General features: G+C 40.5%; 1 protein-coding gene across 2 annotated transcripts in view; it reads left to right on the top strand.

Annotated features, from left to right (window-relative positions):
• Window positions 1–26,962, top strand: part of enox2 (ecto-NOX disulfide-thiol exchanger 2) — a 170,116-nt gene that overhangs the window by 53,482 nt on the left and 89,672 nt on the right. For both annotated transcript variants that reach the window (XM_069694213.1, XM_069694214.1), the window contains one exon: window positions 25,364–25,510. In XM_069694213.1, coding sequence (XP_069550314.1) covers window positions 25,364–25,510 — 147 coding nt within the window. The remainder of the gene's footprint in view (window positions 1–25,363; window positions 25,511–26,962) is intronic.

Below are 26,962 nucleotides of genomic sequence, written 5' to 3' on the forward strand. Positions count from 1 at the left end.
GAGTCATTTGAGAGGAACCTGAATTTATTGTAAGAAATGTCATGACATGTATTACCCCTTTGCTGCTATCCAGTGAATATACTGTATGGTTGGGAAGAAGTTGACACTCTCGGCCGAGACCTGTTCTTTCCAAACTTTGATATGTTGAACATTTCCCCCATAGCTGAAACCATGGTTCAGTGGTTTGGACCTGAGAACGGGGACGTCCACAGAGATTGCTTGTCTGGAAAGCAACCATCACTCTACTGTAATAGAGACTGAGGGCCTGGATTTATATGGCTCTTATTTTAAGAAGAAGGAATGGCTTAAGGCCGGAAAGGAGCTTGAGAACAAAATGGTACCAGAATGGATGGACAGAATGCAACCAAGAATGCATTATTACTAGGGTAGCAGAGGTGCTCTGTATTCTGTATGTCTGCATGTTGTGTCAGGGCCTCGGTCAAACTATAAAGGAATAACAAAAAGTGCTTTCATGGTTTGTTGGGTAGAATAAGTCTGCAAGGCTATTAAATTCATATTCTGAACCATGTTTCCGTGAGAACGTAGCCCTTTGTGAGTAATAACATGGAAGACTTGGGGTAACCCAGGAATTTTCCATTTGCGAGAGACATTTTTTGTGGTGCATTTTCTTTGGGGTGTTTCTTTCCATTTTGCATCAACAAACTCTCTCTCACAGATCTGCACTGTGCAGAACCTTTTCATTGCACTGGAGGAAAAAACCCTCTGAAATATCACCAGAACAGCTCTGAAAGGTTTGGTGTTTGAGCTCAAAGGAAGTCCTGTACTTGCATGTTTCCTGCACTGAGCCTGGCTAGAGTCAGACCTCTGTTGCTGGATAAATGCAAGGTGGGGTTTTTTCCGCACTCAGCACATCTAAGTGGGAAATATTAGTTCTGTAGCTTTTTTTTTCTGCCCCTTTTAAGGAATGAGAGATCAGCATTTATGGAGGGATAATACAACTCCAGTGTAACGTTTTTACCAAGGAAGGGGTGTAATTCTCAGACGGGTTCTTTAAATTATAGCCGTGTCTATTTTGGACCGTTGGAATGCAAGTTGAGGTCAGCATTTGAGTGAACCTAAGAGCTCTCTCTGTGACCTGAGCCTGACGAGTTGAAGTGAGGACAACCATAGAAGGCTCAAGTTCACAAGCAGGCCCTTGGTTTTCATCGTAAATGTAAATATTAACATGGGTCTATGTGCTCCGTTAATTCGTCATTTTTAGACGGGAAATTGTGTGTCATAACTGTTTTTGGGAAATTGCCCCTCAAAACATTGCTTATTCAATCCGTCCGATCCAGTTTACCACCCAATACAGAAATAATTATCAGTGGCTGTCAACGTCGTCCTCTTATTTCGCAGTTAAAAGGTCCACAAGCAGTGTGTTTGAGCCAGTCAAACATTGACCACGTTCCCAGTGGTTATTTCTTTGAAACAAAGTGTTTATTTTCGATCTGGACAACTGCCGTCTGTCAGGGTGCCTGGAACTGATCCTTCTGTACACCATTAGTCTTGATTCCTGCAAAAGCACCACAGCATTCTTCCTATTCATTAACCCTCATTTAAGAGAGCACCACCTCGAGTTGTGGCTCAATCCCAAATTGCACTGCTCCCCCTCAGGCAAGTGTCTGAGAACTTTCCGGGGATAATGTGAAACAGGCAGTCTTAGGAAAAAGTGAGGAAGTTGATGTCTAGAGCCGTGTGACATGCCACTGCACCTGCTCAGCTTGTCTTTCAATTTTCACTCTTGTCATTTAAAGGCATTTAGTAAAGGCTGGAAAAGTGAGAAATTGGAGAGCACTTGAAACACGTCACACAAGTGTTTAATACAGTACATGTGCAACAAGCTCTGCTTTGTTTTGGCTGTGATCTAGAGAACTGGAGCTACTTTTTACTTCAGGGCAGGCTTGTGTTTAACTCTCCTCTGTCAGTATTCCTACTTTGATGGCTATAATGTAATGCTTCTTGTGGGGGAAAAAAAAAGAGAGCATTTTTGTACTCCGATAAAGCTAAACGACACTCCGCACTCTCATTACCGTTCTGCGACCACTGTACTACTCCCAGGATCTTAGACTTGGGCAGCCACACCGCATGTGGTCAGGACAACAAGACAGAAGGATTTTAATTCCAGTTTTATTGTTGTTATAAAAAGTGTGCTGTCTCTACTTCAAGTGTGGATGAGGATTTTTTGCTGCATATTTTTTGGGGGGGCTCCCCACAGCCCATCCATCATCCTGCGCTTCTATCCATCAGGCGGATATTTAAATGATCAGTCCTAGAATCTGCGTGTCATTCCCGACGGAGGCTTTGGCCTTTATAAGGACATATGCTGACAACAGCTGACTTAGCATCATGGCAGTGAACACAGCCATTACAGACAGGGAGGTAATTGGATTCACAAATCAGCCGTGGCTCCAGGTTTATAGTGGCACTGGCCTTTATGGGTCATATTTCAGAGGCCGGTGGGCAGTTTGTCAGAGGAGGGTTGGTAGTAACGAGAAACTGGTGAATGAGAGTCCCCGAAGCATCTGAACATCCCTTTTGCCTTCAGAGAAAATAGAAAGTGGATCCTGAAACGGTGGTCCCAAATGAGATCTTGTCAAATATTACAGCGCTTAGCTGAAATGAAGTGAAATATGAGGCATGCTCTTTTTTTTTTTTGGTTGGAATTGTCCCTTTCAGTGCTTCGACCTTGCCGTCTTGTAACCATTTTCTTATAGTTTACCTTCCGTTTTTTATTTTGTGCTTTATATGGGACCTGTTCCTCCAAACCACTTATTCTGTACATATCCATTTCTTTCCAGTTGGTTGTTGTCTCCCTGCTAGACAAATAAAACGTCCCCTATGTACCAGGGAGGTCAATGATAAAGTGTTTGTGTGTGTGTTTGTGAGACTGGGTGGGAGGAATAGCTAAAGAGAGTCTTCTGCCCGTCTTCCCCTCGATGAGCTGAACCGCTGCAGGTTCTCAGTCATGCATTCTGTGCTCGTCTCAACAGAAGTCAAGGAGGTGGATCGATATGAAGATTAATCATTGTGTCCAAGTTGAGGGTTGCACCAACAACCTGCATTTTTCAGGCCTCCAGTGAGTCCCCAAATGCTTCCCTCCCTGACGAGCATTGAGCTTTAGCTTGTTAGTGTGGTCTCTGGACCGAAGCTGCGCTGAGAGAAAATTGGACCGGGCTCCAGGGATAACACTCGGAGGCTCAGTGCAGCTCAGCTCAACACCACCAACAGGCAAACCAGGACCCCCACAGCATTTTCTGGGCTTAATGTAACCGACTGGATATTAGGTTAACTGTTCTCTGAGGTATCAAAAGTGAAAGGGTACCCTTTGGGCCGCAGCGAAACTCTATCCGTTTCTCTTGAGTTCCCTGCTTTGAAATGTGCTTGATTTTTCTGCGTTGGATCAGTTATTGAAGAAACAACTCCAGGCTGACAATTTATAGTCCTATGTAGGAACATGTAAATACTCCTTATTTATATGGTCATGTTTTATTATAGTCTTCTTGTCTACATGGGGATTATTCAGCGGGTTTGTGCAATTTGTCAATGTGTCACTATTGAAGCACGTTGATGTATCGTGTCTTGAAATGTCCAGTATGTCATGCCAATAAATCAACAGCATGTGTTTGTGTGGAAGCCTGAGCTGCCGTGGGAGGGAAATTGGCCAACACCGGATTGATAAATGTCCCTCCTGAAGGCCACTGGAACATTTTAGTGAGTCAAAGATATGCCAAAATCATCAGACGAGCTTAAATCAGTCAGGTGTCGCTGGCAGATGTCTGGGATGATTAGATTACTCTGAAACAATCTTTGGTTTGATCAAAGACGATGATGATGAAAAGATCGTCAATGCGGTATCAACCTTTCGCCTCAATCCCTTAGAAAGATTTACATATCTTTGTCAGTTGACTTTTCACTCAAAAGATAGTCACACTGTTCAGCAGATGTGGTTATTATAGTAGCTGAATGTGCCCAGATTCACCTGTGTAAAGAAAAGACTATATCTGCACCGGAATTATATTTATCATATCTTGCTTTTAACAACATGCCCTTCCAATCTTTCTACTGCATTAGGTTGCAGTAGAGTCGACTTAAAAGAGAATATCTCTTATACTATTTTTATAATGGTTTAATAATATTTGCCCAGAGTCAAAAGGTTGGCCATGACGATACGCCTGAACAGCAAAGCAAGGAGAGAGGGGAAATGGTAACATCACGCTTTATCAAGAGCACCCACCAAAGTACATGTTTGATCTTGGGTCAGTGGAGAAGCTAAGTATTATACAGAAGAGCCAGTCAGTATGCATGCTTTTTGATTCACTTCCCTCTAATCTTGATTGGACGATTTAAAAAAAAAAAAGGAAAGGAAAGGAAAAACTGACATTGTCCAGTTTATGCTGGAGCAGGTTCAGTGTCTTAAGTCTCATCAGGGAGATGATGCAGTGTCCGTTAGTACTTCAGTATGTCTGATAGTAAAATATCTTTCTTGATAGAGACACGTCTACTTTGACATCGAGGAGTTTGACATCGTTTCACACTGTGTTATTTCCCTTTTACAAACCATAATTGTAATCATACTGGTCTTGCACAGAAGCAGAACCTTTTTTTTTTTTCTTCCCCCTTTTCTTTTTTTGCTGGAACTTGGAGACATAGCACTCATCTCTACTTGCCAGTTCACACATAATCCAAAGCACCGTTGGAAAGAAGTTGTCAGCAATAACAACTGAGAACAGTTGAGTGTGTTTGTACACACACACACTTGGATGCTTTGTGTGTTTGCTCTGTCTGCATGGGAATGTGTGCTGTTGACATTGAGACGTCAGCCTCCTCTGCTTCTGTCAAATGTGTATTTGCATGTGCTCTCAGAGATTAGAGATTTATTCAGAAGTAATTGTCTGATTTTAGATGTTCTTCTACAACCAAGGATTATATTGCTTATCTGTTGTTCTGCCATTTTGGTCTTGCAATTGGTCTATAATGTTAAGAAGTGGTTAATAATGCCCATTATTGTTTCTTGAAGGCCAAGGTGACCTCTTCAGTTTGTTTGTTTTGTCCAGCTTACGATCCTAACTCCAAAGAAATGCATCTGTCGAGACTCAGACTAGTGAAGCCTCACATTTGAGCAGCTGCAATCTAAAAACGCTCGACATTTTTGCCTAAATATACTTGGAAGTATTGATATTCAAAGATCAGTTAATTGACTAACGGTATCAGCTAACCTTTTTATACTGCGCTCATAAGAACCTTAGTGGTGTACTCTTGGGATAAAAGAGGTGAGAGTGGAAACAACAGTTCAGAGTCATAAAAAATAAATCATAATTCATAACTCAAAATGTAAAACTTTGACATTTTCTTTTTTTCTATTGCCAAGTTCTCATGCTGTAAGTATGACTGATCTAAGGGTGAGAAACATGTGTTGGCAGCCGAGATGAGTATCTCAGGTACCACCTTACAGGGTTTTTTTCATATTAAATGATCAGTCATTGCCATCTTGTGCTTGTCACACCTGTTCTTTTCGGTTTCCTCTCTCATCACTTTAGTCATTAATAACCGTGTGACTACAGTCCCCAGTCTGTCTGCTCTGATGAGCGAGGGGTGACTCGATGGCACGAGGAGGGACAGAAGAGGGCAAAGAAAGCACATCAAATTGGTGCCAGGCTCAGCCAAATCATAGCCTCAGGAGCCATCCTGTTGCATGATCTATGGGGCTTCATTTGTTTGTGCTGTTTTGGTAATTAAACAGGGGAGGCCCACTCAGTGGAGTCTGGCTGTTGGCTTAGTTTCTCTCCCCTAATCTTCCCATAAGACCAGATAATTAATGTTGGAATGACAGGAGAGCCTGCAGTCCTTCTGTTAATGGAATGGATTCATCTTGTTTACTCAACTTACCCGTTGTTTCTTTATTCAGAGCTTGGCCAGGGTGTCACTGCTGCGGCAGTCACCGATATCTGGATTAGGCATCTGTCCAGACATCTCGTGGCAGATGATGTCAAGACAAGTTCTGGTGCAGAAAGAAATATTCTTGGCTAGAATGTATCCCTCTTCTTAATTATCTGTTTTAAACGCATATTAAATGGATTGTGAGTTTGTTGAAAAAAAACATTTTTAGTTTTTTTTTGCATGTGTGTATGTTAAAGGTTTAGGGATATGGCTTGTGACCTTGTTGTGGCACTCAGCCTGAGGTCTATTGGTTCCAACAACAATTAACAAATACATCATACCATAATTAAAAAAAAAAAAGGATTAAATAGTAAATTGGGGACTATTTTCACCCTTAGATTGGCTTCCCCCCCTCTCACACACACACACACACGCACACACACACACACACACCCTCATTGGTTTGCGAACTGCCGATTTGAAGCCTTGACTCTTAAATATTGATTGCTCCCACCTTGGTTGTTTGGATGAGAGGGTGGAGCAGGGGGAGGAGTGCATTGATCTGACTGAGATCTCAAGAAACTATACACGCTGACCTATACTGACAACCTGACTCCAACCCAGGCATGACAATCTAACCAGACACCCACTCTTTGAGGCCTAATATTCAATTAATGATGGAATTATTACACGCATGTAATAGTATTAAGACAGCAATCAAAGTCTGCTGTACCAAGGAATTGGCTATCGTATGTAGGGCTTTGACAATATCATGTTTCCAGAAACAATTCAATGTTGGCATTTCATGGCTTTCGTTCACAACAATGAGTAAATTAAATACCACTCAAGTTGAACTTTAAAGGTTCCCCGTGAGGCTTAAATCCTCAGTGTTTGCATCCGTGTTCACGAGCAAGCAGTCTTCCTCTTGTAATGCCTTTGCTGGGACGTTGTTTGGTTTCTCGGCACATTGCTACCACCTGTTGAGTGGAATAGTATGTCGGTGACGGTGTTACTCGTGTGCATGGGAGTGTGCATACACGAGATAAAACAGGACGGGAACCCCTCATGGGCGGCACAGGGGTGGAGCGGTTAGCACTGTCGCCTCACGGCAAGAAGGGTCTGCTGGTCGGCCGGGGCCTTCCTGTACGGAGTTTGAATGCTCTCCCGCTGCCTGCGTGGGATTTCTCCGGGTGCTCCGGCTTCCTCCCACCGCCTAAATCCATGCGTGCCAAGTTGATGGCTGATTCTAAATTGGCTGTAGATATGAGTGTGGATAGTTGTCTGTCTTTCTGTGTTGGCCCTGTGATGGTCCCGCAGCCTGTCCAGGGTTGTACCCTGCCTTTGTCCAAAGTCAGTTGGAATAGGTGTCAGCCCCCATCATTTAAGTTAAGCTCTTTAATGGGCTCGGACAGAGTTACAGCGCTAACTCTCTTTTTAACTATGAGCCTTCAACAACACAGAAATCATCTGCTGCTGGTTTATTGGAAGTTCCCAGCAACAGCTGGAAGAAAATTGGGGATTCAGCTGTTGTCAACTACGCGCCAAAGCTGTGGAACAAAAACTACTTGTAGATATCAGGGAAGGTAGCTCAGTTAATACTTTTAAAAGAAAGCTCAAAACGTATCTCTTCACGTTAGCGTTTAACTAGTTACTCTTGAAGCTCTCTTGCACTTGCCTGCACTTGAAGTACCGCGCCTTTATTTAATATTTTAATTCTATTTGTGTTTAATTGTATGCATTTGATCTGTTCTTATGCATCTCATTTCTTTTCCATATTTTTAAATGCTCCTTTATATCTGTTTTCATGTCAAACACTGCATGTAATTCTCTTCCTGTGAAGCACTTTGAGCTGTATGTCTTGTATGAAATGTGCTGTACAAATAACGTTTTTTATTATTATTATTATTATTATTATTATTATTATTATTATCACAACCCTCCACAGAATAAAGCGGGTATAGATAATCAATAGATGGTGCAATTGCTCTTCATGATTCTACTTGATGCCAAAACCCCAAAAGGCACCTGTTTAACAGCTCAAATCTAATGTCTGTACATACCATTAAACTGCCTAATGAGTTAGTTTACTGCTGCCCCATTTACATGTGAACATGTAAAGAGAGCGGCATGTTTTGATTTGTATTCATAACCTGCTCTTGACAAGCGATGCACTGAATGTGGCCTGTCACATACAGGCAGTGGACATGTAGCCTGCAGGTAAACAGAGCTGTGGGTGAATGAGAGCTATGCCCATGGAAATAGTGTTCTTGTGGGCAAGTAGCTGCTCAAATCTCCCCCTGAAGCAATATTTTGACAAAGGCTTTTAAAGAGCTGAGCTGTCAGCCTCAGCCCTCCTGACCAGACCCTCATTAGCCAACACCACCACCAAGAGAACAGGCTGATGGAGAGACCTCTTCAGCAGCACTCAAGAGAAAATGCCTTTCTAACTGCAAATTAATTTCAGAATAGAGGATTCATGGGTGAGAACAAGGTGGGGAGTGCTGGGTGAAGTGGATTTCTCTCTGAATGACATGCCACACGGATTCTCATTAATGTGGTTTCAAGGGAGAACTTAATCCCCAGGAGCAGCTTATAGGTAAACACAACAGCATGGGGGTGTGAGATAGTCCCATTGCAAACTAGTTGTTTAGGATTGGGTTTAATTGTCTTTGCACACTAAGCTTTTGTTCATGTTGCCTGCAGCTGAAATCTCCTATCAGGTCCTTGAGTCTTTGTAATAGAGAGGCCATGGCATGTGGACAGTTAACATGCAGACAAACATAAGCTCCAAAACGGTAGATGATTTCTAAACAGGGGAATCATGAGGTCTTGGAGATCTTAAGGATACTTGACTGCAGTGAAGTCCCCTCAAGATGAGCTGAAGGGGAGAAAGTTAATTATTTTTTACATTACTGTACTACTATGCTTATTTAGCTATGACCTTTAAATTTAGTATTTAATTTCAAAGTCAGCCCAGACATCACAGCTTTGCATGTCATCTCCTAATGCCATTTTTGCCTTTTCCATTCTATTTCTGGAAAATGAAGTAAAGATATTTCCAAGCAAAATTATTTTTATCGACTAAGGAATATTACATTGACGTCAAGTTACTAGCTATGGCTATTACATAGACTGAGGTTGAAATAGTTGTAAAATGCGTTTGTCTTTTTAACCATTTACATTAGGATTTCAAACGCCTATACAGGTATAAACCAATGTAAAGGGCTTTAGAGTTTTTCTTCATGATGAGAATATATATTGCACTTGTGGGTGACTAACATGAATCGAGAGAAACTCGTTGTCAGTAGTATTTTTTTTGTTTTTTTGTTTAAATCATCCGAACCTCATTTGTCTAGAGACTTTCTTGCAAGCCATTAGAAATGTTGCGGGGTTTCTTTTCTCATTTGAACATTTCCAAGTGTTAACAGCAGAGAGAGGCATCATTGCATTCATCATCATTCATTAGCGATTTTCCAATTGTCCTCTGAGGAATTCAGACAAACGGAATGGTACTGGGTCTTGTAGTACAGACAGGATTAGAGTTCTGCTGTGGTCTATCGTCCAGAAATAGCACAAGCCATTGGCTGGCTGCTCTGGGACGGAGTGGTTACTAGAGGGCTTCAAGGTATTTAGTGGTCTGTCCATGTTGGAGTTTCACTAAGGCCATTTCTATGTAATGTAAAGTTATTACTAATCTGTCTGTAATTCTTCCCTGAGTCAGTAGATTATCATGTCTATCCTTTAAAAATCCATTTGTAGTATTTAGTTCTAACATCCAGATCCTGCGCTCCAGTGTGTTTAGACTGTCGCACCTGTTGGACATGCCTGAGGTAATCTGATGTTCCATATGATTTAAAACCAGCAATATTCATTTCGAAAACCTCTTTTGTCTGACAGCCTTTTCAGGAGCCACGGTATCGACTAAAGAGTTGAGTGTTGGGCGTTTGTATGTATGTTTCAATGTAGTTGAGGTACGGTGGGTCTATAAGTCTTGAGAGTTTGACGCACTGACTCCGTACCATTTATCCTCTAGCTGTGACCACTAGAAGATAAATGTTTATCCCATGTTAGGCATCCTAGTTTGACAAAAAAAATGACATTGACTATTTTTGTTGTTGTTGTTGTCTTTTGATTTTCTTTTTTTCTTTTTCAGAATTTCACTCCCCAGAAAGTAACAGGAGATTGGGGGGAATTAAACAATTCAATGTGCCACATTCTTGCTTTTACGTGACTTGGCGTTTTGCGTTAGGACAGCAGAAAGAAACAAAGTCCCAATGGAATTAAAAGGCAATACCAGCAATGCAATTCAATGATGATAAATCGACCATGTGTCAATGAGTAGTCGCAGAGTTGTATCAAGTGTATCGTTTTCAATCCACCCGTGAGTTTCTACCGAGGTATTATCATTGCTGTCAGATACCTCGTAAGAGTTCCTCTTTGCGTCAACTATGTACAATGCATACATTACATAAAAAGTATCATACATGGGAGTTCTCTCCTAAAAAAAAAAAAAGAAAAAATCCAGGGTATAGAGTGTGCCGGCAGCTGCTTCTTCTTTTACACAAGTGCTCTATTGATTGAAAAGGAGATTGCAATTGATTGAGAAGGAGACCAAAATCACTGAATCACTCCAGTTAAAATCGTGCTCCTGCTCTCCCATTTCAATGATAATACATTCTGCACAGGTGAAGTAATGTTCTGTGGCAACCTGGCAAGTTTGTCTTTTTCTGGAAACAAAGTGGTTAGATGTTGGAACACATTTTTGCAACGGGGTGCATGCCAAGTTGTCACTAGGAATCAACTGAAAATATTTTTTTTATATATCTGTATATATATATGTTCAGAGAGAAACATACTATTTTTAGACATGGGCGGGGGGAAATACAGTAGCCCAATGATATAATGGTATTAAGTTTATAATTTTTGTGTTTGTATTTAGAATACATTGTACTGTGCTTCACGCGAGCTTAGAAATGGAGATTTAAGAGAAAGCTGCTGAGATTTTGACCTTGCCACAGTGGTTGAAACACCCTATGAATTAAAATGTATTTTTCTTCACGATCTCGATAACTTTTTGCCTTCTCAATAAAAAAAATTCTTTCTGCAAGTCTCATTAAGTCAATACAAGTCAAAATCAAGCCGTACATTATCAGTAGATATAAAATCCACTCAAGGAAATGCTGCACTGTGAGACTGTGCTTCAGATAGTGGAAAGCTTCCTCCCACTATTACATCCGTTCAATGCATTAGATGTCCTAATGGATATACATTTCAAATGGAAGTGGGACTCTTTATTCATTATGTTGGTTGACTGGCTTCTGCTGGACTTGGATGCTTCCTCTATAACTGCATAAGTGTGATCTATAAACTTTCTAATTGCTTTTGTCCTGATCTCCTCCATGACCAAGCCATTTATTATCTACAAAGGTCCTTTAGGTCATTTCCTGTCCTATTTCTGTGGTATTCATCAGGGAAACTTGGCTGCTGCAAAGTGAAATACTTTAGATGATATTAGTGTTATTATTTGGTTTCTCTGTCAAATTACCGAAAGCCTGTCCCCTGAGAGATGGCATGGAGTGTGAAAATGGCTGGGAATGTACGACTGATTTCAAAGAGGGCAGCACATGGTTATCCAAGCACTCAAGGCTGCCATGCTACATTTGTGCGACACAGCTTTTGCACTTGGTCAGAATGAGAAGAGAAATGGTAGATTAGCTGTGAAAATGTTGGTCTGTGTGGAGCTGAAACCTGGGAACTGAAGAAACACACTTTATCTTTGTGCATTTTCAGTGACTCGGTGGTCCATAGCTACAGTTGACGCAACATATGGCCTCCATGTAGAGGGGGCATTGTTGTTTCCTCCCTAGTTTTGATCTGCTAACTTGACAGGAATTTAAATGACTCGCTCCTTGTATCTGAATCCAACCAGCTTATCCTTTTTGGCAATGAACAAATGAAGTCGCACTTTTTGGCTGGAACCTTCAGTTGTTCACTTTATAATTCTTGTGGTTCTGTTAAAGGTACACACACAAGTGTAAATTCTATATTGTATTTCTCTTGGCTTTGGAAAACTGCAGGGAAGCAGAGGTAGTTAAGACACTCTTAGAAAAAGAACAAACATTGCTTGATGTATTTCCCGCCAGTTTTCAGAACAACCACTTATGATATATATATTTTTAAAAGCGGTTTTGGCTTCTGCATCGGTCACAAAATACGTTTTATTCTTGACACTTTTTGGCAAGAAAGATGAGCGGCGAGGAGACACATTTGACAAAGTAAAGCTGTGATCGAACATCAGTGGGTAGATGGGAACACTGTATCGTGAGTAGCAGCCTGCAGATGGAGAGCCTGTTATAACACTTTTTGAACTTGATTTTGATATATAATTTATTTAATAGGGTATGTCCTGTCACACGCGTATATCTCAGATGCAGCAACCCTCTGAATGCACATTTTTCTAGGTATACATTCGGGCTGCAATTGAAGATCAAAACTTGTTTTTAATTAACTGTTTTGTCTGCAGCATGTCAGAAATATGTGAAAAATAACTATCATAATTTCTCATAGCCCAACAGTCTGAAAACGTCACATTTCGGAAGCTTTAACCTGTAAAAATCTTTCAGTCGATTAAATAGCAATGACCCTAACAACATTAAGGATCTATTATGTTTTATTTTGGCACTTTGACTATTCTGACTTGATGCATACATTTTGCCTGTCCTCTGCTATTGTACTCTGCTACTGCTGACAAAAATATCACCACTCTATAGAAATCCTCTCTGAATATGTCTTGTCAAGGCAGAAGCCAATAAAAAAAAAAAATGTCATTAGCTGACTGGAGTATTTGGAAACACTGCTGACATTAATCCTGCTACAGATCCGTCAAACTCTCTTATTACCATTCCGATGAATATGGGTTACAGCTTCCTCGACAACACAAGTTACTGGTGTGCTGTTGCCATTTTGACTTGGTGTTCAGAATCTGATGCATTACTATTCTTCCTACAGTTGCATACTTTGCTATTGTAGTTTGCACCAAGGGTCACGTTAAAAAGATGATTCACTTTGCCCTTCGTCAGTATGTTTCTCTGTTTAAATGAGTCACAACTTAGCTTTAGCATGCATGAGTGGAAACTCAAGGCATTTGAATAAATCAAATAAATCACAGTGTTCCTAAGTGGGTGTTTAGTTGACCGAGTGCAAGCTACTGTGACCCCAGCTGCTCCCAGGCTCCCCGAAGTAAAACAAAGATGTTTTGCGCTCTTGTGCCCCACTTTGGCTATTTTCTTTATTTATGCTGTGAGTCTCAGTGTGGCAGGTCTTGGAATAGATTCTCCCTGACTGGTTCCCTGGTCATTATAGGAAGACATTTCTCTTGCTTCACTGAATAATTCCTTCTGGCACACTAAAAACCCTCTTTGCCACAAACACCTTCTCGCATTTTCCACCGACAAAACAACAAGAAACTTCAGACAATGAGTGCTGACATTTTCTGCCACAGGGACCATTAGCACTCTCATGTGTGATTAAATATTATTTTCTGCTCTCACGACATCTCATGTTTGCATGCATGTACTTGGTGAGGGCAAAACGGGGTTACATTATAGATGTGGCCACAGTGAGTTTTGTCATTTTTCAAAGAAGTATTGTGACTTGAATCTTTTTTGATTTTGAAACTGTGGGATTATTGGCGACATTATTCAACTACTCTCTTATTTTTTTTATTTTTTTTAATATTAAAGGGGAATTCTGCTTATTTTACACATGAAGATCACTCTCCTCTAAATTACGGTTTCTTAAGCTTAACAATCAATCTTAAACCCAAACAACGGGAACAGAGTGTGAACAGTTGGGGCATTTATCAAAATAGGGTGATCTTGGTAAAGACACGACTGAGTTGCATCACGGGAGGTGCCACAGAAGTGTGTTTGCAGCTTACTCACTTATTCTTACACTTGCTTACAAATCCCTCAACTTCGTGAGCCACCTGTTTTATCCATTATGATATTGCACTCATAGTAACAGGTGAAATGAGGTAAGAAACACAACGTTTCAGATAGGCACATACAGGGTGCAAACAAAGTTCCAGATGATCTAAACCACTTTAAACCTACACAGCCTAATGTTACTGAAAGCTTAAAAAAACCCAAAGTAGTTTGTTTAAGTGTCATTAGACAATCATTTGAAACCAAAGTGTTTTTGTAGCTGCTCTGAATTCACTCAGACTGGTGTCCTTGAGAGGGGCATGACACAATGACTCGTACAAAAGGGTGTAATGACACATGCTCTCCAAGAAGGCATTCATGGTGTCGCACTTTGGTTGTCCAAACAATACATGACCGACGCGGTTTAGTGAAGAATAATAAGAGACCTTGAGGGAATTTCTAACTGCCTTTTCACATCGGCATCATCAGACCACTTGTGTTTGTTTTACCCTTTAAAGCCACTATTAGTAATGTGTCCACACTTCTAAATATCAGAAACTATTTCTGTGTACTCACTGTACCATCTGATGAGCAGAGCTACAAAACATAACTCAAGTTGTATTAAACCTTCATTTTTGTAAAAAATGACCCATTTAAAATACAAGTATTTCTGTGGGGAAATTTGTATTTTTGTCCAAAAACAGCTTTAGACTACGCTTTGGATTCGGTTGCACCGTTTCCTCTTTCTTCACAGGTGAAGCTGATAAGTAGGCTTGGCTCAAGTAGCTGCCAACTAGCTTGTCTATAGACAGGAGCTGAGACAAGTGAAATAAAATCATGGTATATCACATTTTATCATTGATCACTATACCTGCAAAAAAAAAAACACACCTCCTGGCTGTCAGCTTTTGAACAGGGATTCAGATTGGTTTTCACAAAACTGTCTAGAAGTAGGAACTACTGAAAGCAAATATTACCATCACTTGTATGCTAATCAGCGGTTATATCAAGGCAGCGTGTGGGTCCCTGTTAGATCGTGATCAGCATCAGCCTGCACAGTGAGGACTTGAGCTCGCTGGACCAGAATTCAGAGCTCCGACTCCCGGAGAATGACAAGTAGCCATCTGGTAATTTTTCTCTCCAGACCTGTACGGCAGCTACATCCCGAAATAGCATCAAAGGCGAAGAATTGTCTTTTGAAAATAGGCTGTTGCATCTCGAGCAGGAGAGATCTCACTTGAATTGTCACTCGGGGGGTCTGATACATTTGGATGGAGATTCAGTCACACTCATTTCTCCTTTCAGAGAGAAGAAGCTGCACACACACAAGACAAACAATACAAACAACTAAGGAGCACTTTTTACAAAAATTAATTGACACACAAGGGAATAAGTCTTGTTATCTACTATCCTTGAAACTGAGTACAGCCTCTGGGATGTTCTGAAGCGTACTGACAAGGTGTGGGCGTGTTTTTCAAACCCAAGTTTAAACATGGCTTGCAAAGAAATCTGTGAAGTTGTACACCAGAATTTTTTTTTTTTTTTTTTTTTTTTTTTTTTTTTTTAATGGCCATGGGTTGATTTAGCTTAATGATGCTCACTTCCAAGTACTACTAGCTGCAGGGCCCTATCTTCCATTTCATTTTTAACATATTTGATATGAATGGTTGATAATTGAATTGTAACCGGTTATCATTTGTTTTCTTTATGGATTACTAGACATCAACTTTATATCCTCAAGATCAAATGCTCTTGGAAAAGTTAATTAATCAAGAGACAATGAATTGCAATGACTTTATACAAAATATATGCGTGCCGTCCCGATGGCCTTGGGTCAATACATTCTTCAATGAAACATTTGAGACATTTGTCAAAGAAATTATTGCACTAAATACTCCAGTAGCCTCTTTCACCTAAGGCAAGCAAGTACAGACAAATGAGGCAGAGGATGACTCAAATGAAAGAATAAACTTAAGGACGAAACTTCATACAATTGTGTCTGAAAGTAGCTCTCTGACAGTTGTGTCTCATGGGCTTTATTACAGCCTGGACATTAATGAAAGAAATATTCCAATTTTCATTTTAGAATAAACTCGGACATTTCTAGGTATTGTTTCTTCCCGGTGTCCATTTCCTTTGTCTGCTTTTGTTATTCTATCTTTTCTCTTTTTTCCTTTAAATATTCATGAGCAATATCGGTTATGTCCTGTTGCATGAAAGCTGCAGTTTTATATCGACGAAGGGTGATTCAAAGAGACGGGTCTTACTGCTGCAATCAAAAGCCTAGTGCGGGATAGATCTTGGTGTTTTTGAAAGCTTGTGTCAGCGCTGGCAGCTGCTCATCATAAATCTTGTGTTCTCCGTTTCAGTCCATTCCGTTGCAAGTGTAATGTAGAGGTGGTCTGAAAGAAAGTAGAGAGCAGCTGAGATTTCAGTACAGGCAGGGAAAAGTAGATGGTGGCTAAGCACAGGAGGGAAGAAGAAGGCATAATTAAAAGAAGCCTGCGTTTGAGAAGACAGAGACGGAGAGAGAGCAAGAGGTGGTGTAAAATAAAATGGAGGTTTATGAACAAGCAGACGGTGCCAAAAGATGGGGATATACATTTTTGGAGCCCTAAAAGAACAGTCGGTCCCCTTTTTGACCCAAACTTTCTTTGATTAGAAGAAATGACTTGATCCACACTCTTAAAGAGGGCGTTTAAATATTGTCTGATGCGAGACAGAAACTTTCAGTTTCAGTAATTCCATCTGCTTGCCCTTAATTAACACTTGGTTTGCCAATGAGTGCATGTGTAACCACGGAAACTACTTCACTTTGCATCAGTTTGAGCCTCTGTGTATGTTCCAGTTTCAGAAACTAAAGTTTAAAAAAAAAAAAAAAAGTAAATCTCCTGGTCTGTCAGACTGCAAATCGTGGGCGCACGGTGTGGCGTCTTAAAGGTGGCCGTTTACAGCCGCTCGTGTCGCATTCGGCTCTCTGTGTGCCGTTGTTGAAGTACGTTTGCGACAGGGAATGTCTCATTCGCCAGTTCTCTGGGACATCAAAACACATCAACATAGGCTGGATGTTTTTCTGACAGACCGCAAATAGCTTCAACGACTATTTAAGGGAAGGATATTTCCCAAGTCATTAGCATAAAGGCGCCAGGGCCAGTCACAGCACATGCCATGCTGTAATAATGATACAGCAATATGCTCTCACAGCCAAAATATCCTCAGTACCGCAGCCTAATTGTTGATAGCTTGAGCTGACCATACCCTGCATGCATTAAAGTACTCCGTCTATCAAAGCAGAGGACAGATGGGAAGAGCTTAGATGTTCAGTGTCCTTGAGGACAGTAGAGAAGAACCGGTCTTATGGGACAAACCTGCTTTTTAACTTTATTGCCTGCTACCACGAGAGCCCTGTAGATTTATTAGACTGTCGTAATGCATTGCTCTCAAAGGACATTGCGCATGCATCCGTAAGCTAACACGACCTTATCAACTGCTGTGTTGTCTTGTTAACACGCATACACACAGTTGTTCACTCACTGCCATGCAGAAAGGGCACGGGCCTTTGACAGTAGAAAGCGGATTAGACTGCAAACCAAAGATTCTTAGTGAGTTTAATGGAATAGAGATGAGTGGATGGGAGATTTAAATAAATTAACCTTCAGTGAATTCCCAGAGGCTTGGCGGAATGATAGAGGGGGTCTGAGGAGGATTTTTTTTTTTTCCCCCTTGTCACTAATGTAATGAATAGTCATGACATTATTATGGTGAGCTAGTACAGTGGTTCTCAACCCTTTTTTTTTTTTTTTTTTGGAGTTGCGACCCCCACCTCCAGAAAAAGCCGGTTAGTTTTCGTGACGTAGAAGTGAACACTGGTGATATGGACAAAACACACAAGCGGAACACGAACATGTATTGCCCTCCTGTTACATTAACTCAAGTCAATCTGCCAATTGGATTGGTTGAGTTTATATCACGTGCAGAGCAGGAGGGAGATTTGTAAATTCACTGAGATATTCCAGCGCTAGCATCGTTTTAAAATAGATGAACCTTTACCAAACCCCCAACCGTAAGATCATTCTTCTACCTACTTGATATCATGATATCAACCCTGACATTTACTTAAAGATGCAAAATCCTAAAAATCTGGGACATTCTTATCTCTGGTTAGAAACTAATAACACAATGTAATAGCTAAAAAAAAATTTTTAAAAAAAAGAAAAAAAAAAGATTTTTGTGCTATAATTGCTGTTTTTGTGTTAGAAGCATTTTTCTTATTTTTCATATAACTACCTCCCAGCTCTGGCTCACCAGTCTTATTAATATTAAGTCCAATTCAGGGGAATGTTTTTAAATCCATGTGATTAATATTCATTGCTGCACTTTGTGTCCCTGTGATCCCTGTTCAGCTGCGTTGCCAGTGAATTTAATTCACTTTACTGACAGCACCTGCTGCAATCCCAAACAATAGAAAAGTGGGAACACTTTATCTCCCACCATAGGAACAATTTCTGTATTTATATATCAACACAGGGACACTGAGTGTTGTCATGTTTATAGTAGGCCGACTGTGCAATCAGACTTTGAGTAGCATAAAAGCAACAAGCTCTGTGTGTTTAGCAGAGAAATTGTCTACTTATTGGATCCGTGCTGGTGATTGGTAATGTCCTCTTCATCTGATGTGTGTACAAACAAGCAGACAGTTGACCCAGCAGAGGTCTCCAGTCTGTCTTGATTTGACAGGTCTCCATGGAAACAGTCAAACTTTAACAACAGCATCTTGTACTACCTACTGTTGGCAGATGACCCCATGGGTAAAACGGTGTCACTGTGCCTTCTGTTTTCAGTATAATCAATTATGTGTGAGACTTCCTGTCATCGCAGTCTGTTGCAATAGAAGCCGAGGCTCCGTCAGTCCACGCTGCTGTCTTCGGGTTTTGTAATTGTCTCTGGTTTTGATGAGAGGTTTAGTTTTACCTGAATAAAGTCTCTCACTCCTTATCATGAAAATGTGAGCAGTTATTGTAGACACATTGAGAATATCTGTGGTGATTCACTTTGTTGTGACTACAAGACACCAAAAAATGACAGAAGAAAATGAACCCCTCCGGTGTAGCTATTCTAAACTGAAGTTTTGTTTATAAGAAGAAAAAAAAAACTTGGAAAACCTGTATGTGAAACCACACAATGTGTTTAATTGCAATTAAAAACAGCCATACTTGGTATACACCCAAAGGCTGTGAGTCATGGTTACATCTGTAAATTGTAGTGTGAACCACTTCTCCTGCATAGGTGACAAATCCTTAAGGTTGTGGCCTCTCTTCAGGGAATATCAAAGGTGAGAAACGAAGCAGGACGCTCTCAGTTAGTTTTAGTTGTTATAATGACAACAGTCTGCTGAACAATGCAGTTATACTTAAAAGGATCCAGCGTTTTCTGCACTTGAATGAAGTGCTGGTGATTTTAACTGGTCTTTGTGATTGCTACCTAACCTAACCTAACCTATAAATACACAGGAAGTGAAAAACAGTGGTAATAATCTCTTGAGAATACCACAGCTGCTTAGCATGCTGTACCATCCATTGCTAAGCCACATCAGTCAGACACCTTGTTTATGCATCTGTTAAGGGCACTCATAACTTCCCAGCGAGCTACCTTTTTAGGAAGCTCGTGCCCTCAGTCCTGGGCCAGAACGTGTTCTGTTGTTCTGCTGGACACCCTCGGGCTATTAATAGAGTAGCATATCATCTTATTGTGGTGACTGATCTATGGAGAAACTTTTTTAGCGACGCCTAATAGAGGTCTTGTGACTTGGTTTCATCAGTAACCTTTCAGGTGCCTGAAGGCTAATTTGGGATCTTGTTTTTGTCGACTTGCCAGCTGCCACCCAACAGGGCCCAGAGTTATAGCCTGTGACTGTCACATTACTCTGACCCGCAGCAACCAGCTTCGCCATGAATTCTGAATGTTATCAGAGCGTGAAACGTTGTCTGTACTACTACATTTGTATTTCTCAATTGGTAATGGAGCATGTGAGCTCTCTTCTGTTTTGTTAATCCATTATTGTAAGACTTTTTTTTTTTTTTTTAACTTTTACCGCAACTACTTGTTCCCTACCTGGTCCGCAATGCTGTTGTTCCTTATTAATTATTAATTAAGCAAAGTTGCCAACATTTGCTTTTTCCAGATTGTCAAATGTAAGCATCTGCAGCTATTCTTTCTTGCATATAATTGGAGAAGTAATTGACGACATTAAGATTTGGATTCTCGTTTAGATAAAACTTACTTTCAGAAACTGGAATGACCAACTAATGGTTATCCAAATGCAAGACATTAAGTGCTGCGGTATACCAGTTAAACTGTTACCTCCAAAATCTCTTGCTTAATGTCTTTTTTGATCATATCAAAAAATGTCTGATTTGTCTGTCTTAACGGTCTTACTAGTCACATGAATTTTGATTGTGTACTCCTGGTAAACACCTACACTGCTAATCATCTCTCTATACTAATCACTGACGTCTGCCCGGGCTTCAGTCTTGTAAGGCTGAAGTTAAGACGGAAATGAGCTACAGCTATAGAAATAAAAAGGAGGAACTCTTGCCATTGTGTTTGTAATGAAATAAAAGCAATGACAACCGTCGCTCGCTCTTTTGGATGTTTTGCTTTGTCTAAGCGTTAATTCTACCACGTGCCTCCAAGTGTGAGCTCACAACCTTGCAACACTGAAGTGGTGTTTTGTTAATGTGTTTTCTCGTTTGTCTCTTTGTGTCTTTTGTATCTTTGACCAAATGAAGTGGAGAAATCTATTACCACCAAAAAAATTCCCACGTAAATTTCTCTCATGACAAATTCTTGCGCCAACTGGCAGCCAAGAAAGTTTGCCCTTTTGTTCAACACCACCTCTTTGTTCAGTTTTTGCTGTTTAGCTTGAAAAGGGGATTGTGCTCAGCCACCTCGCCTGCTTGATGATCCAAATCAGTAGAGCCAAGAGGCAGTTTGTTGACAGTTAGGGTTTCATAATGAAGTGCAAGAGTCAGAGAAGCTAATTTATGTCTGATGTTGGGAATATGGTAATGTGGTGTGCCACCATCTGGCCCTTTGCCTTGTTCAGATGAATGAAGTCGCAGTAGTCTACATGGTCTGTGGCCGCTTCTCGCTATCTTAGATTAATAGTCCGCTGCTTTGGCCACCCGCCCCACTAATGCCTCTCCTCCCAGTGTTGTGCTGATGCTCATTTCTTTATGCTCGGCATTATATTGTACCGTTGGGTTAAATAATCTGATAAGAGTTACATTAAGAACTACAGGAGAATTACAGAGCGTTTTGTGAGAGCTCGTTACAGCTCAGTGCCACGCTGTCTGAAGCCGTGCCCCGTGCATGAAAGGTCACAGGTCGATCCCCACAGATGACTCGAACTCCTGTTGTGAAAAATGAATTCATCATTAATTCAAAGCACCCCTTTTTCATAATTCTGTCGGAGCAAACCTGATTACACCCATGCTCTGATAATTGCAACTGACACAGACTGCTGATGCCGTGCTGTGTTTTGAGGCAGGTTATGATTTATGGGAGTTTGGAAAATGTTTTTCGTGACTGGTTACACTTACCAGTCACTTAAATTGCACGTTTTTTATAGTAAAAATATGCACATGGCCAAATGTACTTGGTTCCGACATAATATATTGCTGCTGCAACTAACTTGTTTTATCTATAAAGTGTGAAATAAAAAAAACACCAGGCACTATGCCTCAAATGTGTGATGTATATATTAAAAAGCCTTGTTTTGTTTGACCCATTAGTTCTAAAATTTATTCAGTTTACCTTCATAAGATACAAAGAAAACCAGCAAATATTTTCAATATAATTAAAATCTTTCTTTCTCAAAAAACAACTTCAAATAAATAGACAATTGTTGCAAATTACTTACCTAAACAATTCATTGAGTAATTTTATTCAGATTTACAAATAACATGAAATGCTGTCTGAAGCTTGTTAACTTGTCAAAGCCCATATCATTAATACACTTATTTTACTGAAAACATTCCTCAGATTTTCATTTGGAGGGCAATTTGGAAGAATCAAGCTGTCACTGCTGCGATTGCTCAGGTCTCGCTTGGTTACTGATTAAGTGCATTATTGAACTGTCTCAATAATGTTATGAGGATGTGATATTCAGCGCACATTGCCCCATATTTTCCCGGGAAAGTCACAATGTGGATGACCTAGTTTGTTTCAACTCCAAGGCATAAATGGTGTTTTAATGACCCACTGAGTTTCACTGCGTATTCTAATAGTCCTGTGCTTTCCTGGCTCACTATACCATTAATGGTGCATTATGCATCCTTGATGTAAGGGTCGGAATCATTTGTGATATTTCTTGCATCGGCACCACAACGTCGTACAGTTTGTCTCTCCAGTTGAGCGTTTTCATTTCATTAATCTACTCTGCAGCCCCTCTGTCCCGCCTCCTCCCAGCCTCCTGGTATTTATTTTCTTCCTCCCCTGGGGAGTGATACTCACTGACATTACTCCACCCTCAGGCCAGATGTTGAAACTTAAACACGCCATGCATCACTCTGCAGACAGATGAGTAGCAGCGCAGGCGGGTGGCAATGACCCAGCAAAGACATTGTTAATGCTCACGTTTACACCCACACGCATGCAGACACTCGCAGGCTTTGGTCATCAGCTCTGTTCACATCACCTCATTTTTAAACCAACATTGTTTTCAGCTGTTGGTAACTGTCTGATTTTAAGGGTTCTGAATCTGAACACTTCAGAACTCCAACACAGAGAAGGACACTTCTGATGGGTGATAAAATAACAGGCTCACAGCCAAAACCTGTTTCATGGAGACTTGATTTGTAGAATGCTTTCCTCCAATTAGCCTTCAAGCTTTATACTCTGGTAACGCTATCACTCAAGAGCCTGCTGTGGTACCGAATTTCACATAAAACATCTTGGATGCGGTCGATCATGTAGCTCTACCTCGGTTTTAAATCACACATGAGTGCAACAGATTTCCTCATGACTGATTCGCCCTTTGTCCTCAGCACCGGTCACCTCCCTGCTTTATTCTTCAAGGAGAAAGGGTTGTGAAATCTTTGGATGAGCTGACCACTATGAGCAAAAGGGAACTTCTTTCCTTCATTTTTCTCTGTAATAATACTTAAACCAGTGAAGCTGAGTGGGATTTCCCTGCCAGCTGTTCAGTGCCGTTTCACTCTTTCCACGGCTCCTCTTTGCCTCTTACTGGGAACGCTTCATGCCTCTCATGACTGAAAGACTGTCTCTTTAAATGGTAACTGTCGCTGGTTATTGGTGACAGAGTTAACATTGGCAGAGTAATAGATTTCTTTCACTCTCTTGACTATTGATGGTCATCCTCAGAGAAGTGTGACAGATGGATGTTGAGTAGAGATTGACTGAAGAGGTGTGTGTGTGTGTGTGTGTGTGTGTGTGTGTGTGTGTGTGTGTGTGTGTGTGTGTGTGTGTGTGTGTGTGTGTGTGTGTGTGTGTGTGTGTGTGTGTGTGTGTCTGTCTGTCTGTCTGTCTGTCTGTCTGTCTGTCTGTTTAGACTGACTGCAACAAAAACATTCTCCATGCTGCAATCTAAAACTCCCACACACAGATGTAATCTTTTTCAGCCTTAAGGTAAAGTTTATATGCAAGTCAATGTTTGTGCCATCAGCACTTTGGCAGTAATGTAAAGTAATAGTTGTTTTATTCTCTCTGTCAAGTGTGGCTTGGTTTATCTCCATTTTCTTTGTCTGAGTGTCTCAACTGTCAGTCAGTGTTTAGCTACTGATCATTCTTAATGTTGACTAATTTAAGTCGTGAAAAGTTAAGACACAGTTGACAGAAATCTATACTCTCATTAGGTCTGCTGTCACATGCAAAAAAAAAAAAAAAGATAACAGCTGCATGTGCTTTAATTAAATTTGTCCTCAAAACTGCCACATTGGAACGAACATCACCTGCGAGTCTTTTTTTTTTTTTTTTTTTTTTTTTAATTTAAATGCCTAATACGTTGTTGATGTTTAGAGCACTGTCTGAGTTTGATACGAGCTGATTGGGATCCTTCAGACCTCTGATACAGCCACAGTAAAGTGGGGCTTCTGATCTGTTGTGCCATGGAGGGAAAAACAAATCAGAGCACAAAGAAGCGTCATGAATTTTTCATGAACGTAGACTGAGTTTCTCCAGGACCCCGCTCTGAATTATAAACAAATACAAACCTTAAAGAGCACAGAATAGCTGATACATATGAAGCAGAAAACACAAGTTAAGTTGGTTATCATTTATTGGGGCTCGGGCGCAATCTCCACATTATTTTTGTTTTTTCTTATTTATAGATGTAAGTGTTCTTCGTGTCTCGTATACATATGATGAAAATACATAAAAATGCTAAGTAGAACCTCGCCTCCACTGCTCTGGCTGATAAATAGGCCTCATTATACAGTATTTCAGTAGGAATCTTTCTTAAGAGTATACTACCACCTAATCACAGTTACATCAGTGTCTTTAAATTACAGAGGAATACTGATTTTATGAAGGTGCGACTTTGTTATGGGGTATTAAAGTCTTAACGGTTCACAGCATTTTTTGATATAAACATTCTCGGTGTTATTTACTCCGTATGTTTTAGATTTACATATTTGTATTGTTAGTTCTATCAAGGTCAAAACATAACTTTGGTTGGAAAAGAAGAAAGCAGTGCATGTCGCTATGCATGCACAAAATACTGATTCCGATTTTGGCCAACAAGTGTATCATCGTCTTTTTTGCATGTCGGGATGGAAATGATCTGATAAAGAAAATGAAATCCATTTTCTGAATGAAAGTCATACATTTTACATTAGTTTTAAATGTGCAAGTTCATGGTGTCTACTCTCGCCAAAGACTTTCAAAAAGTGCATTAAAGGACGGATTGCCTATAACATAAAAATAGAGAAGAGTGGCCTCTGCGAAATCAGCTCAAGGTGATCTCTTCAACAGCTTGTCTGGTCTGACCAACAGTCCTAAACCCAATGGCAAAATATTTGCCATTTTGGTTTTTAGGATTACATAAATAATTGCTTATGAAAATGCCATTTAAAAAAAATAAAAAATACTTTCTGGCAATTGAGTAATAACTCTTTTTTGTTTGTTTGTTTTACTCCTCTTAGTTTATTCACATCCAACTTCTTATTTATCAATTTTAGCAGAAAGAAGTCCCTTTGCGAGCTGTTCTGGAGCTTTTGATCATATCACATGAATCTCATGCACATAGTGTTGACTAGTTGTCACCAAGTGGTAAATGTTTCAACCATTTTCTTTTGTCGGCTTAAAGGTCCACGGTCAAATGTACTGTATCTGCACCTTCAAATCGTCAGTTGAACACCATAAAGTCTATTAACCTGCGGTAGCTGTTCCGCAGTTTTCGATCATATTTAGCGCAGATATTCTTTTTCATGAAATGTACCATTATACTGCTTTCTCTTTTTCACGTTTCAGCGTTCTCCCTCTTGGTCAGGAGCTATTACTTCATGTAATATCATGTGGCGTTTTGTATTGTCTTCTAGGACTCAACGCTCTGCCCTTCGATCCAGCAAGCAACAACGACCCCCTCCAGTTCAACGGATCCAGCGGCTCGCTGGTGACTGAGTGTCCTCCTTTGGAAACCGCTGCTGAGAATAGCAAGAAGAGGAAGAGAGCCAGCCTGCCTCCAGGTATTGACAACAACTACCTCACAACCGTTGCACTGCTGCTGCAGGATTACTCAATGGTCTCAAATCCTCCCCGTTTTGCCCTCAGCCATGTCAAATTCTAAATGCAAGTGTCTGTAACCTTAAATAGAGAATGCCTCCCTTCACTTGGGAGAGCTTTGATACAACCGCCAGATTTTTTTTTTTTTACCTTGTGATTCCTCTTCCTCCACCAACATCAAATGGCTGTGATGGGAATTGTTGCATAATCCTATTATTTGGTGGCAGTATGGAGAAAAAGTAGCTTATTTCGGTCTTTGTTGTTTTCCATTACCTTGCCATGTCCTGAGGCTCTGGTTGTCAGACCTGTTTGGAGGTCAGACAGCTGCAGCAGGAAACTGCTCCGCTGAGATTGTGTGTGTGTGTGTGTGCGTGTGTGTGTGTGTGTGCATGTGCGTGTGTGCCTGACTGTCTGTTACTGTGCCAACACCACCTGCCAATCACAACTCTTAACACTCCTTCGGTTTTCTCACACAAACACGGACCTGTCACACAGAGAGGGACACACCAAGAGAAGATGTATGCATATACGCGTGTTAAGTTATGTGAAAGTGCACTATAATTAGACTGTAATTTGAGTAAGTGCTGGGTTGCCTGGTAATGTGTCGAATGAAAGAAGGACTTTCTAATTAAAGAATTAAAGAAGTTCTGACTAATTAATTGCTTTGTAAGTAACAGAAAGAAGAGGGCCCTAAAGACGGTGAGGTGTTGTTCATGTTATCTACTTTCTTGGCGATGCTAATTGGACTGGATTAATACGTCACGGTAACACGGCCCTAATCGACTGTTCATCTTTTCCTCACATCTTCACATGGCCGAGTTTACGACTTGATAACATTTCATTTCATTTTAATTCGCTGACCACGTTAAACCATAATTGGGCAATGTTTCATCGATGACTGTCAAACAAATAACCAATTGCGTACAAATGATGGACTTGTTTAAATGTCAGCTACACATAATTCATGGAATTAACGCTGCGTGTACATAAAACAAGTTTCCAGTTTCAACCAAAATGAAGCAATCATTCAGAAGTGTTCATTTACTAAAAGCATTACTTTTGCTCATCAGAAAAAATTTCAACAAAGATGTGTGTTTTTAAAGGAGAACAATTATTTCTCTAATGGCCTGAAGAGCAGAGAAAGAGCCAAATGAAATCTTCTCGAGCCATAGACGGAGTAGCACCCTCACTCTGCTGAAGTGTAATGTCTGAGTGATACTTGAAAATGATGGAAATGAAAATGATACATTTCTCTTGCCAACTTTTGCTAAAATGCATCACCAGCAGAAGTTTTCCTTCAAATGTGTTGTTCAATTATCGTATGAAAATTATAGTTTCAGAAGTTGTCAGGGAAGACGGCAGCCTTGATGAAGAGAGACATCCAAAACCGCATCTTATTGCAGCAGCTTTACAAT

This window comes from Brachyistius frenatus, unplaced genomic scaffold (genome assembly GCF_029030835.1).
Source record: "Brachyistius frenatus isolate BFR_SWC_R1_liver_20210118 unplaced genomic scaffold, ASM2903083v1 Contig_17, whole genome shotgun sequence".
Taxonomy (NCBI): domain Eukaryota; kingdom Metazoa; phylum Chordata; class Actinopteri; family Embiotocidae; genus Brachyistius; species Brachyistius frenatus.